Source organism: Antrostomus carolinensis, unplaced genomic scaffold, assembly GCF_000700745.2.
Source record: "Antrostomus carolinensis isolate BGI_N321 unplaced genomic scaffold, ASM70074v2 scaffold25396, whole genome shotgun sequence".
NCBI classification, from domain to species: domain Eukaryota; kingdom Metazoa; phylum Chordata; class Aves; order Caprimulgiformes; family Caprimulgidae; genus Antrostomus; species Antrostomus carolinensis.
This window is the reverse complement of record NW_010324826.1, coordinates 32,879-46,496: the sequence shown is the minus strand read 5'-3', so window position 1 is coordinate 46,496 and position 13,618 is coordinate 32,879. Positions and strand designations below refer to the sequence as shown.

The following is a 13,618-nucleotide window of genomic DNA, read 5'->3' as shown; positions in this document are numbered from 1 at the left end:
TCCTGAACTGCAATTCTATTTTTATGCTATATCCTGAAAAATTCTTAAATAGTAATAATAATTAGTATCTAATGCAACAAAAGAAATTGGTAGGCTTGTTTATGGGGATTTATATAGGCATCACTTTTAAGACTATCAACCTGTTATAATGATTCAGGTCCATTTCCTAAAAGGAACTGTTATTTATATTCTTTCCATTCCCAGTTTTATATATTTTAAACTAATTCTTGTTTGAGATAAACAGCACTATTTTTTCTCCAAAGTTTTTTTTTGCTTTCTAATTTCATTCTTATTATCATAATTCTATATTGTTTACAAATTGCAATAATTCTTCCTTTAATTAAGTCAGGAAAATAATTTTGGATTTTAAAAAACTGTAGCCTTTAATATTTAAACTATATGGTTTTACTATGAAGTTAAAATATATGGCTACCATTTTTGTTTAATACTAGTATTAGCTGCTGTCCTGAATGTAGCCCCAGTATACTCTATCTCTTATCTATTGTTTACTTGCCATTCTGCTCAGAAGAAATATCTTGATTAGTGTGGGATGTGGATTTGGATTTTTGTTGTGGTGGGTGTTGGGACTTTTTGTGAGTTGAACTTCTAAGTGTGTCTTTCAGTCTCAATAATGTTAAGAATCCCTTGCAAGCTCATGTCTCTGCACAAAGGAATTTTCCTCTTTTTCTTAAAAGTAAGTTTTTTAAACATGTAGGTGATAGTCTTTATAGTTTGTGATTAAAAAGAAATACGTGTAAGTATGCATATATAGATATTCCTCTTATATTTTGTAGTGAAACTGTCTATATATGTATTTCTTCAGTTCTAATTTAAAACAAAAGAAAAAAACCACCATCCACTGAAAGTTTTGAGATGTCCAGGTACGGGCTAGTCATAGGTACATTTGTGGTGTAGTTAGGAAATATCTAGGCATCTGGCATACTTGTTATCTGAGTTTTTCAAGTGTTCACATTTTTGTTTACTGAAACTGGACTTAGTAGTAGTCCATGAATTTTGCCAAATCCATGGGACATTGTAATAAGGATGAAACTGATGTGATAAGGCTATAGAGAATTGCTGTATAATTTTTTTTTCCATTCAGTTTTATCTTTCCCTCCTGCAGTTGTAGGAATGCCAGTCATTGCATTTGACTATGGTGGTTTTCTGTAGAAATGTCTTAAAATAGATTACATGCTCAAATGTGCAGTACATGATATCAGATTAAAATACATTTAATAAAGTCATATGCTAGGACTTGCATCTGATTCTTGAAGTCCAACTTTCCTTTCCTTTCCTTTCCTTTCCTTTCCTTTCCTTTCCTTTCCTTTCCTTTCCTTTCCTTTCCTTTCCTTTCCTTTCCTTTCCTTTCCTTTCCTTTCCTTTCCTTTCCTTTCCTTTCCTTTCCTTTCCTTTCCTTTCCTTTCCTTTCCTTTCCTTTCCTTTCCTTTCCTTTCCATTCCATTCCATTCCATTCAGGCTATGTATGGTCTCGGGTACCCAACAAAAGCTTTCCCACTTGAGCAGAGCTCTTGTTCTAAATATCTTTCCGAAACTGCAACCATGTTCTAAGATCCTGATCACCAGCACTTTCTTGTGTAAATTTATTACAGTTTATAAAACAAGAAATAAAGATGTTATTTCATTAGTGGAAATATGTTAGATGTTAATAATAAGTAATGCAATAAATTGACAAAGAATTTTGTAGGACCTTCATCCTACAAAGTTTTAAGGTTAAACAGAGGTTTCTTATGAATGTGACAAAGGTGTCTATCTGTGCCATAGGGCATGAAGATGGACTAGATTCTTTTGAGATTCTTTGTAGCTCTGGTTTCTATAGTTATAGCAATAAGTTATGCTTCATTTTTCAATCAAATAACTTTACAAATTATATATAGATTTAGCTAAAAAACTTGCAAGATCTGACAACTTCTAAAATAATTTTCAGAGGGTTTAATAACCAAGGAAGAAGAATACCGTAGAACAGTGTAAGCACTTCTTCCTAGCAGCTAACTGCATTAAGCCACAGAGCAATCTCAGAAGGAATTAGGAAGATATCAGCTAAATTAATTAAAACCAATTTAGTTTAACTAGTTTTTAAAAACAGTTTAGTTAATCTATAAAAGGAGGAACAGGGGATGGATTGCAGAAAAAAAGAAAGTCTACTAGTGTGGCTCTGTTATGTTATCTTTATGCTATTTTTTTACCGAGTCATCATACACATCAGCAATATCAAATAAGGGACTCCTTGTGGAAGTATTTAAGTTAATCAATTACATGTAAGTATTCTTTTTTAAACTATTGAGCAGGAGCTTTGCGTTTGGGTTTTTTGCTTGTCTTGTTTTTAGGATTCAGAAAGGATCACAACTTCCATATGAGCTTTACAATTCAGAAGCATTGAATCAAGTACTGTAACATCACACAAAAATATTTGCCAAGAATAGGCATGTTAGGACATAACTTGTGACTGACTTTATAATTGTAAGCAACTGTGTAGGGTGATGAAATTTCATTTGCATTTATTCCTTTTTACCAGGAGAAACTTTGAGCCTTTTCGGTTCTATTTTGTGTAACTCCTTACCTTGTTTGTTTTGTTCTTGCTCAACTCCTTATCTTAGATCTCATTTTTAGTGCTCTACTTCACTGGTTTTTTGACAGCATTCTTTACTGGATCTGTGCAGCTTACTATGAAAACGGTCCATCAGAATAAAATACAGGTGAATAGTAAAATAAGTCACTTAAGTGATTAAAGGATGTAGTGCAAATGCTTGAAACAGATGAACATAAAGAATATGGAAAAGGAAACCTTGCTATTTGCAGCTGAACAAAAGCCGCCTGCTGGATTACGATAAATACACAGCCTACCTGAAATTCTTCTTGTAACTGAAGTTATTCTTGGCTTTCTTCACTACTTTTTTAGAATAACAATAGGTTATGCAGCACGTCTATATAGGTCAAGACTTTTTTGAGTTGGTTAGCATATCCCTTTCAATACTTAGGAATGAAAGATATATCTGATTTTGTATCAACCATTTGAAGCTTAATAATGAGTTTAGCCTTGTTTAGGAGAATTAACATCTGGAGAATTATTAGATGGCTGGAAAATGCAGTGACATTATTTTATACCATCTCTCCTATAGTATTTTCAGTATCCAGCTAAACATTAACTGGAGGTAGCTATAAAACTAACCTCCTTAATTCTTTTCTGAAGGGTATCAAGTCCAGCAGTGGTCTATATGCTCTTACTTCTGCATTGTAGTGCTGATTATTTGTTGCAAATACATTATCTGAGTGTGCAGTAAGCTTTTGGCTTGTTCTGAAGTAGTGGCTGACGGTTTCTACTCTAAAAAATGTTACCTATGTGCTTTTAACAACTTTTGTTACTTCAACAAGAGTTTATTTTGGTGATACAAATACAGCAAATATGAGACTTTAAGGCATGATTAAAACAAATTTTAAAATCCTCATGTATGAAGGGATTAAGATACCTATATTAAATCTTAGCCATCTCTCTCCTAACCAAAACAAATTATTAGGCCTTTTGGAGGGAATGGTTTTGTGTGTTTCTCCATTTTATCATACCTTCTTTTAAAAACAAGAAAGAGAGTCTGTGTTCAAGATTGATCTTGCTTGCTCTTCTAGCAATCCAGTTGTATCTGGGTTCATTGTATATTATTTTCCTCCTAACTTCATTAGCCAGAAATAATTTCCTGCTAATTTGATGTTTCATTTGTCAGCCATTCCAAGCCATGGCACAGAAACAGTAGTTAGACTTCCGATTCTCCACCAGTTTTTGTTCAAGTCTGTAGATGAGGAATGTTGGCACCAGCACCAGGAAGAAAAGTTTGCTTCATAGCGTGACAAAATTCTTTCATACATTGACAGGAACTTAAAGGGCAGTGTTAGAAACAATAGCGTAGGCTATTAAATGTGGTCTGCTTGGCGCTGAGTAGGAAAAAATTGGACAGTGGTAAGTGCTAAAAGACAAATCTGTCGGACTGTATAGCATGTCTGCATTTTGCAGAGGGAAGGAGATGAAAGAATAAAAGCAGATTTGCCATTTTATAGTTGTTTTTTTCTCCAATTGTAGTGTCTGTCTGGCTTTTAGTGCAACATGAAATAGTGAAAAGGCTGCTGTGTTTTGTTTGCCTCAATTCTTTCTGGAAACCTCCTAGTCCTCCTAAAGTATGAGAGGAGGAAAAATGATATTGTATATGCACTGCCTTTCCCTAGGGTTTTCTGTACAATTCAATAAATTAAAAGGTAGGTGGTTAAACTGACCTTAAGACTTGACTCCTAATTGACTGGAAGATATGAAAGAACTCTAGCAACACTGGACGTTTAACTCTAGCTTCTCCCTGCCTTCCAGTTTATTTCTTCTAATTCTATATGCATCAAAAATATCTGGTTGATTATGCATAAAAATTATATGTTTGGATGTTTATAAACTGAGAGAACTCCCATTTTGTCAAATAGAACACTTTAAATATTGATATTTTGTATTAAAAAGCATGGTAAGTCAGGGTGTACCACAGACATAGCAGTATAGTACTTTGTATGTAACCTGTAGCATGCCCAAGAGCAGTTTGTGAAATTTCATTATATCCTGGCATTAAAACATAATTGCCAGGGCTATACAAATTATGGAGGAAATGCCTTATATGAAATGGGTACAAATGAAAGCCAAGCAAGTGTTGTTACAACATTTGATCAAATATTTTAACCTCACAGTTTCTTACTAGTGTTGATAAATAGTTGTGATAGATTTATAGTTTTAACAATGACATAGGTACATGTGCTGGCAATCTGTTATGTAATCAAATGACATGAAAATACAGAAGATCCAGTGAGGCAATTAAGCTGTGTAAAATAACAATGTGTACATGAGATGATCCTTGTTAGGATCACTGTTAGGATGATCCTTGTTAGGATCACGCTCAGTCCTGCATTTGTGAGGACCTAAGCTAACAGTCTTTGAGTGAGCAATTTGTTGGCTGCAGAAAACATTGTTTCAAGAAAAAGAGGAGGAAACCCCAAAGTGAGTTTGCTACAAAGTGTGACATAATACCTGACACCTTGGCTCTGCTAAGTGTAGACTTACTGTCTTTCACAGCTTTCAAAGGGAAAATCAAAGCCAGGATTATCTTTGTGTATGCTCGGACATGAAATGATTCTGTCTGAGGCACCTGTTAAGGAACATTCACTAGTGCCAGGGCAGATAGTGATACTGAGAATGGTAAGCTATTCAACTGCGAACATGCTAGATTCTCCTTTAACACAACTAAAGCTAGCATGAAAAAGAAATACAGACACACTGTTTTGTAATACCATCATTACTTAGTTGCTATACACCTTCTGTTAGCTAGCAGCATCAGTATTTATCAAAGACCTAATTGCATATTTCTACCAGTCAGACTTTCACGGTTTGGTAGCTTGCTAAATTTTTCCAGAAGCTTTCAGAAATTCTCTCGCAAATCCTATTATCTAACCTAAAACTAAGGTCATTACTTCAGAGAGGAGGAAAAGATCAAGTGAGTGTGTTTGATGTAACACTTCTGTGGCTTGTACTGCAAGCAGCACTAAAACCCCATGTGGAGATTTTGTCTGTTTGGTTCACCCCATAAGATGACCAGTTGATTTTTCTTCCTTATGCTGAATTTCATGCAGAGGAGTGAAAAATGCAGAGTTCACACATACTCTACAGCTATTACTATGGCACTAACAGGGTGGCATGTTTCAAATTGTCCTTACATCTGATCTTGATGATTAGAGGGCAGTGTATAGGTGAAGACTAAATGGATGGCTCATTTGCACTGCCAGCTGGCTCTGTAAGTTCTGCTTTGCTGTCAAACAAGGCTTGCTGTGCCACAGCCAGATCAATCTCTCTGGTGTTTCTGTGAAATCTGCGTGCTGCTCTGTGGAGTGGCCTGCTTGTGTTTGCAGTGAATTTGGCTGGAGGTTCATGTAACATATCCAGAAGAGCAGTGCTGAATTATCTGTTAGACTGATGTAGCTACAGCTTCCAATTCCAATGGTACCGAGTATGTCCTTTCACCTCTGTGCTTTCTTTGGAAAACAGGAGTTGTCTTTGGGTTTAGGTTGTGTGGTTTTTTTCTTTGCTGTTTCCACCAAAATACTTTACGTGGTGAATTGGCACTAACGATGTTAGTTTTTTAAACTCTTCTGTCTGCTCTTCTATATCATGTGTCTGGTAACTGTATTTCAATATCTGAAGTGCTGAGAATGTGTGAAAAAGATGTAGGGAAGGGAGCTTTGAGCTGATCACTGTTAAAGTGAAAAGCCTCAGTGTGGTGTGTGTGTCCAAGGGTGACAGTGTTGCCTTGCAGATGCATAAAATGAGAATAACACTAGACAAATTTTACTTGATAAAAATACAGAGAAAATTTAGAGGATTCTTATATAGAAGAGAGCTGTGTTAGCTCTTCAGCTTCAGGGTTAAGATGTTGGTTATGCAGTTGGTCTGCAGATAAGCTGCTGCAAAGCACTGTACACAATAGCTAGTTAAGTTCTGAATTTGGGACTGGTTTAGTGAAGAAAAAAGTTTATATGTATTCCCGTGGCTTTCACTTTGCTTTCCTTTTGCTGAAACCTGATGTGACAGAGAAACTGCTAGATGCTGGCAGATAATCCCTGGGTTTCAAACCAGCCAGACAGTAAACAACTCTATAATATTCAATGCAGCAGCTTCTCTAGAGCCCATCTGTTTCAAAATAACCCTGATTCTACTTACAAGGCGGAATGTGTTGTTGGAGTTTTTCCTCGTTCAGTGGCGGCCTGTGTGGCTCCAGGGCCATCTGCCCGGTGAACGAGCCATGTCCTCGGCCACCCACCTGCCCCCGCTGGGATGCACTGCAAGGGTCTCAGATCTCATTATTTAGTCACCTTCTTGCTGGCTAATGGAGTGTCATGTGCATGATTGAAAGTGTGAATTTACTATTGCAAGGTAATATGTGCCCTCTCTCCTTTTGTTTCATTTCTTGAAGGAGAGAAGCAGTGGCCCAGTTGCTGCTGTCATCTCAGGCATCCTTTACTAACACCTATGGATCTGCATGGATTATAAATTGCATTATTTAACTGTTAAATTGTTCCTTAAGCATCTGCCTCCAAATTGCTCAAAGCAAATCAGCATGTAATACTCTGTCTTCTTTTCACTACAACATGAGCTCTTTCAAAATGATGCTTCAAATGTGAAACTCCTCAGAAAATATAAGGTTAAGTCTAGATAGGATCAACTCGTTCCTCTTTGACATCTCTGCTGTTTCTGACATTTGTTTTTGTGACTATAATTTGTTTCTGATGGGTAGGGCACTTCTGGAGATTGACCATGTTGGTGGTTTGGTGTAGCATGAGCTGTGAATGTCCACAGAAGAAACTCCTGTTGTTTGTCCAGTAGATGAAGAATATGGAAGAATTAAAGAATTTTTTAAGTCTTAAATTTTGTGTTGTGATAATGCCTTATTTTTTTCAAATATATCATGCAATGGGTATAGAAACAGAAGCAAAATTTTTTAATATTCAAGTTTTCATCAATTTTGCCTTTTGACAAAATAAATGTGATTTAGTTGAAGAGTGAACAAGAATAATAATCCATTGCTTTTCTGACTGTCTATAAAAGTACTCAGAACTTAATTTAAAATAATATTTTACTTGCAGATGACCTGTTACAAGTAAGGTGAACTGTTCAGCATCAGTTCAGTGATGAAATGAAAGCTCAGGGTTTACTTCATAAATGTCTCAAATATGAATACAAAAAGCACATTGAAACATTTATTAAGTTTTCTTCTGCTATCATAAAGTCTCCAAGGAAGTTTTGGGCACTATCAGCTGTTGTAAGTAGTGCCCAGAATTGCATGAGAACAGAACTGAAATATATGTGTATTGCAGAGTTAAGTCTTGTTTGAGAGACTTGTATCCAGTAAGACAGTCTTAACTCCTTGTATTTATTGTTGGTTTTGTTATGTGCTGTCTGCTTGTGTAAAATTTAGAATATATTTTTATTGTTCTAAAACAGAAACATCATTCAATAAGATCTTTATAGGCAAGGAGTATCTGCGGTATCAGGATTTCAGGAATTGTAGAATTGAGGGAGTTTTTTGTTTGCAATCTGATAATTACAAAAATTAAAGCAGATAATAGAACTTAAGATACGAAACAGAAGTTTTTCTTAGGAATCAGAAGAACTAATATTGGGTGCAGACTTTTCAGTGAAAAGTCTCCAATATCCAGTAAGATATGGCTAGTAGTCTTATGTAAAAATATATTTTTCTTTCTTCCTTATCAGATTGGACAGTTGCATTTTTACAATGACTGTGTTGAACATGCCAATAATTTGATTCCAAAACTTGGACCCTGACTGGAACCAAGAGAGTATGACAAACTCTCTTATTTCTTGAGAAATTCCCCTGGTTAATGATCTTTTGACTTGAGAAAACTTCGCCTCAAGACTTCTCCTCCTCCTTGAGAAGACTTCTCCTCCTCCCTTTTATTTTCCTGTATCATTTAAATCTAAGCAAAAGGGTGAAAATTTGAGTAACAATCTGCAAATCCGTGTTGGGTTTTTTTAACTAGTAAAAATGGTCTCAGGGGTCAGCATCAACAAATTTTATGGTCAGCTTCCCAAAATGGTTGTTTTGGTTACTATAGAAGCATTTCCTCATGTCAGGCTTGATGTAGATCAGGCACTGAAGGAAGACCAGGACGGAAGGATGGGTGAACGTGCTCAGTGTCAGCACTGGCGGTCTGAGCTGATGAGCTGTGTGCGGCGCTGCTTTGCTGAGTGCAAAACTCTCTGTTTTCTCAACTGAGAGATGCTTGCTCTTTCATCGTGGGGGCAAAAAATGCTTAAAAGGGAAGACAGTGAGTGAGTTGCCTGCATTTCAGGCTGTGTGTCTGTGATTGATCCAATTTCTGATTTTGACACGCTGAGTAACCTTTGAGTGCGTTCCACATTATGCCTGTGGGGGTCTGTAGGTTCAGAGGAATGTGCTGTAATGCCTAACTACAGCAATTATTTGAGGCATGATAAGTATATTTACTTAGCATGTGGATGAAAATGTTTAAGGTCATTAAAGCTTTATCTGCATTACACTAATACAGCTTCAGTGAAAGCAGTTGCAATTACAGTGATTTTCCTGTTTTGGTGCAGAGCCCTGTGGTTTTACGCTGTAGCAACAAAAGAGCTGCACACAGAGCGCCAGGAAAGGTGTGGAGGGTCTCAGTCTTCCATAGTCACAAAACACAGCTACTTCACAATCAAATTAATTTTAAAATATGCAAGCAGTATGGTTTACTGCTTTGTCCTAACTTTTTTGTACTGTATCTTTTGGTTTTGTCTATCATCCAGTGTTATTGCAGTTTTTTAAAGACTTCAAATACAATCTTAAAATCCATTAGTCTTGAAGTTTTTTGCTGATGTGTTGAGAAGATTGTGTTCGTTTCTTGCAGAGAAATCCAGGTGTTGTTTCAGTAGTAGCAGTGGCCTCATTACCATTTCTGAACACTATGGCTTATAAATATTTTGGTTAGATAAGTGTTATTTCATTAATATTTTATTGTAATTAGAAGAAAAGTGATGGGGAACTATTTTGGGCAAAGAGATAATATAAATATATGCATACATGTATAAATACATGTATTTAAACCTTCACATCCATACAGCTTCACTCCTCACCATACTGTTTGATGTAAAATAATGTCTTTTCAGAACACATTCTCAGTCTTTTATTTTTGGTTCAACATATAAAGAAGCATTTTTCATCTTTTTTTATAAGATCTCTTATTTCTAGCGATTATTAAAGCATATTTATATTTAAAGTATTGAACATATTTTGAGGACTCTGCCAGTACTCAACTGTATAAATGATATCTGATTTCTTAAATAAAAACTAACCAAGGATGCTATATAGAAAAATATTTTTTAATGAGAAAATTTAATATTTGACAATGTCAGTACAGAATTCCTAAAGAATGTAAATGTTTTCTTAATTATGATGCAGTTTTGACTCCGTATGATGCAGCCATTTGTACAATCAGGGTCTTGACTATATTACTCTTTGTATATCAAAATTCATATATTTCAACTATTGTTTATATTTAAAGTATGCCCATCAAAAGTCAAATCATAAAGAAAATTCTAGGCATTTTAATTAGCCTTGTGTTAATATATAAATAATACTGTGAAAATCCCTTTCTTCTGTGTATTCCCCCAGATATTACATACCATTAAAAAAAAATTGTCACAATGACTTTCTTATAAATTTTCTTGTCACGACAACATAAACATCATTGAGAATCTTGTAATGAATTCATGTTGTTTAACAATTTTGTTACTCATAGATTATAAGATATTAATACATATAGATAAATTAATTTGTATTCCAGTATGTGTCTACAGTTCACAAATGCTGACTTTAAAAGATTTTTTTAATTTCTAAATGAATGTTCATTGGGTTACAAAGTCTTGTGTAAGCCAGTGGTTTTTCTCACCTTCTGGTCAATAGGACACAGTAAAACAACTACGTGTTTTTCCTTTTCAAGCCAACTTTCTTGTATGTATAAGAAAGAAAATAAAATGATGGGAAATGAATGTAGTAAATGAACATTCAATTCAGCTTAATTTTTTTTTTTTAAGGAAAGCTTTCTGCCCATGCTGCAGATGATATTAACTGATTGGGGTTTTTCAGACAAGGAGATTGCTCTTGGATTTAAAAAATAAAATAAAATTGCAGTGCTTCTCAATTAATGTAACCTGTGCCAAGCTCAACTTCCAATACTTGTTAGCTCTCTGTAATATTTTTAACAGTATTTGTTAAGTGATGTAGCATTTTCAGAGGCAGAGTAACAGCATAAATATTTTTTCAAACTTGTCTCTAGCAATTTGAGACTTAGGGACAAGCTGAAGATAAAATACTAGAATAGAATATACATTAAATTCATTTCCTATATATTAATATGAATTTGAAAAATCTTTTTAAACAGTGCATCTCATTTTATAAACATTTGTGCTAATTTTGCTGCCTGTCAGAATTTGAGCAGCTATAGTTATCTCTGGAAGGATTTTCTAAAATTTAAAAAAACCTAAATTTAATTTTTCTAAATTTAAAAACCCTGAATGTTACGAAGGCTGTTGTGTTATCTTTACAGTGAAGGTGCTTCTCCTTAACGTGGTGAGGATGCCCAGAAAGTGGGTTCTCGTTTGTGTTTCCCACAGCCCCTCAGTGAGGTCGTGTGTGACCACCACTTTTTAGTTGTTTCTTTGCTCAGTGACTGAATGTGAATTCTGAAGAGTTGCTGGAATAGCCTGTTCTTGTCTTCTCCTGGGGTGCCAGGGCAGAGGACCTTTGCTCTTGGTGTGCTATTTCTGCTCAGATTAATTTGCTTACAGTTCTCTCTAGCTGAGCTGCCACTTGTAGTTTATTTCTGAAATTGCTCACTGCCAGCTAAGGATGGGCGTTGTATGTGCATCTGGTACGGGTCAGCACATGTTGGACTCGATACTAAAAGCAAAACCAAAAGCTTATTTTGCCAGAAGTAACTACTTAAGACATTTAAATAGTTTAACAATCTGGGATTGTGAAAAATGTGAACTCCCGGGTTAATACTTGTTAGATGTTTGGGTGTTCTTTTGATTGTGGGGGGGGGTTTGTTTGTTTGTTTGTTATTTATTTTGTGTTTGTGTGTTTTTTCTTTCTCATTTCAGTTGCTGGAAGTTGTGATTGCCCTGAAACCATCAGAATTGGAAACATTCAACTGCCTGTTTCCTTTGTGTTGTGATGGATTACAGGATATGTGTGCATTTTTCTCATATTACGGAACAAAATAACAGTTGTTTTTCATTATGTCTTGTAGATTTTAGTGGAGCAACATATAATAATGAGCGGCGACCCTACGGGTTTTGGTTTCCACCTGAGCAGCATTCAGAAGAGGAAATAAGAAGGCAAAGGCTTCGTAGGTTTGAGAGACGATGAAAGTGGCAGGTGTTGATGTAAAGTGCTATTCAGAGTTACCAAAATATTTGCAGATTTATTTGTAATCTGCAGATTCGTTTGTAATATCTTTCCAATATTTTTACTATAGTTGGAAAACTGCAGAAGACTTTGAGTTCAAGCTCAAAATTGGAACTCGGATAAAAATTCTGAGATAGGAATCAATCTGATCTTTGTCAGTCTCCATCTTAATGCACCTTAAATATGGAAGAAGACTGGTTTTACCAAACTCTTTTTTCTTAAGTTCTTTTGTGTAGCTTCAAGAATTCCTTGGCTTTTTGACTGCTGTTATTCTCAGACAAGAGGTTTTCTTAATCCATCACATATGAAAAACATTACTTTTTTTAATACAATTGTCAAACTATGCAATTTTTTTCTTACAAACTTGTCCCTCTTTTGATGACCAACTGTTTTTGGGATTGGCATGTGAAATGTCACGTGACAAGATTGCTTTGATGACAGGAGCTAGATGATACGAGTCTAGGCTTAAACTTTTCAGCAGTCTTTTAAACTGTTTGAAAATAGTTGCAGCTATCCTTACCCTCAGGAGTTATTTAATACAACCTTTAGTATTGCAGTCTTCCTTAAAACATGACATTTTGTCTGCAGCTTGTATGTGATAAAAATGAGTTGTAACTACTTATTACTTCCTAAAACCTTTCTTAATATTTGTTTTAAATAAAATGCTTCCCTTTACGGGTTGAAATAATTTCTTAGGAGTTTTATGGAAAGGGTGGTGGATATGCCCTACAAAGAATGTATTTATTTAGTAATGTATAGTTTTTTCAAAGCATCTTATTTCCCTTTTTAAGGAAACTTTGAAATTGTATCATGTATATACTGTTCATGCAGCTTTAGAAATTCTGCTGTTTCTCTGTATGTATCTCATTTGATGTCCAGTAGCAGCAGTAAGAGTTTGCAGACTTGTGGAGATCTTGCCTAAATACTGTCTGCCTTGAATTCTTCATTTTCTACCCAATTCTAGAGTAGTTGACAGGAGACCAGCGAGCTCAGTTGCCACTTTGGACAGACACTCCACTCGCTGCTTGCCACACAGTGGCTGTCCTGCTTGTGGCACATCTGCCTACTCAGTAATGTTTACTAAGGAACCCGAGGTGTTTTGTTCTAGTATCACTCAAAAATTACTTTTTGCCCAAGCTTTTTTCCTCATAATAGAAGAAATTCTTCTGAAACTGGGGACACTCCTCTGTAACTATTTTCAGACCTGAAGAGGTGTGATTGCACAAGATAACTTGATTATCAATTTTTGTCACAGAACTGTTGGAATCTTTTGAGCACTAATTCAGTAGAGTGTTAGGATGAGCAATTTAATGGCTTCTTTTCAAATACATGTGATCACCAATCTTGTGCTTTATGAAGTCTGCTTCTCTATGGAGTTATAGTTTGAATGTGAAAATACAGAGCTCTATTTTTCATACAGAAAAAACCCTGAAACTAATTTTTTTTACCATGTTCTTTAAATAAAGGGTACACCTTCTGGTTGTAACTAAGCTTTTGTTTGCTGAAAAATGCACAAGCTGTTCTTTCTCTCCTGTGTCATTCTCACTTTCACCATCCTTCTTACACTTGTTGCTGATTTTTAAGCCGAGAAGCAG

General features: G+C 35.4%; 1 protein-coding gene across 1 annotated transcript in view; it reads left to right on the top strand.

The window, feature by feature from the left end:
* The window catches only part of RHBDD1 (rhomboid domain containing 1), a 33,148-nt gene extending 21,164 nt beyond the window's left edge, over positions 1 to 11,984 (top strand). Inside the window, exon 6 of the mRNA XM_010171031.2 lies at positions 11,866 to 11,984. Within this exon, the coding sequence (XP_010169333.1) occupies positions 11,866 to 11,984 (119 nt within the window). The remainder of the gene's footprint in view (positions 1 to 11,865) is intronic.
* Positions 11,985 to 13,618: the final 1,634 nt, after the last annotated feature.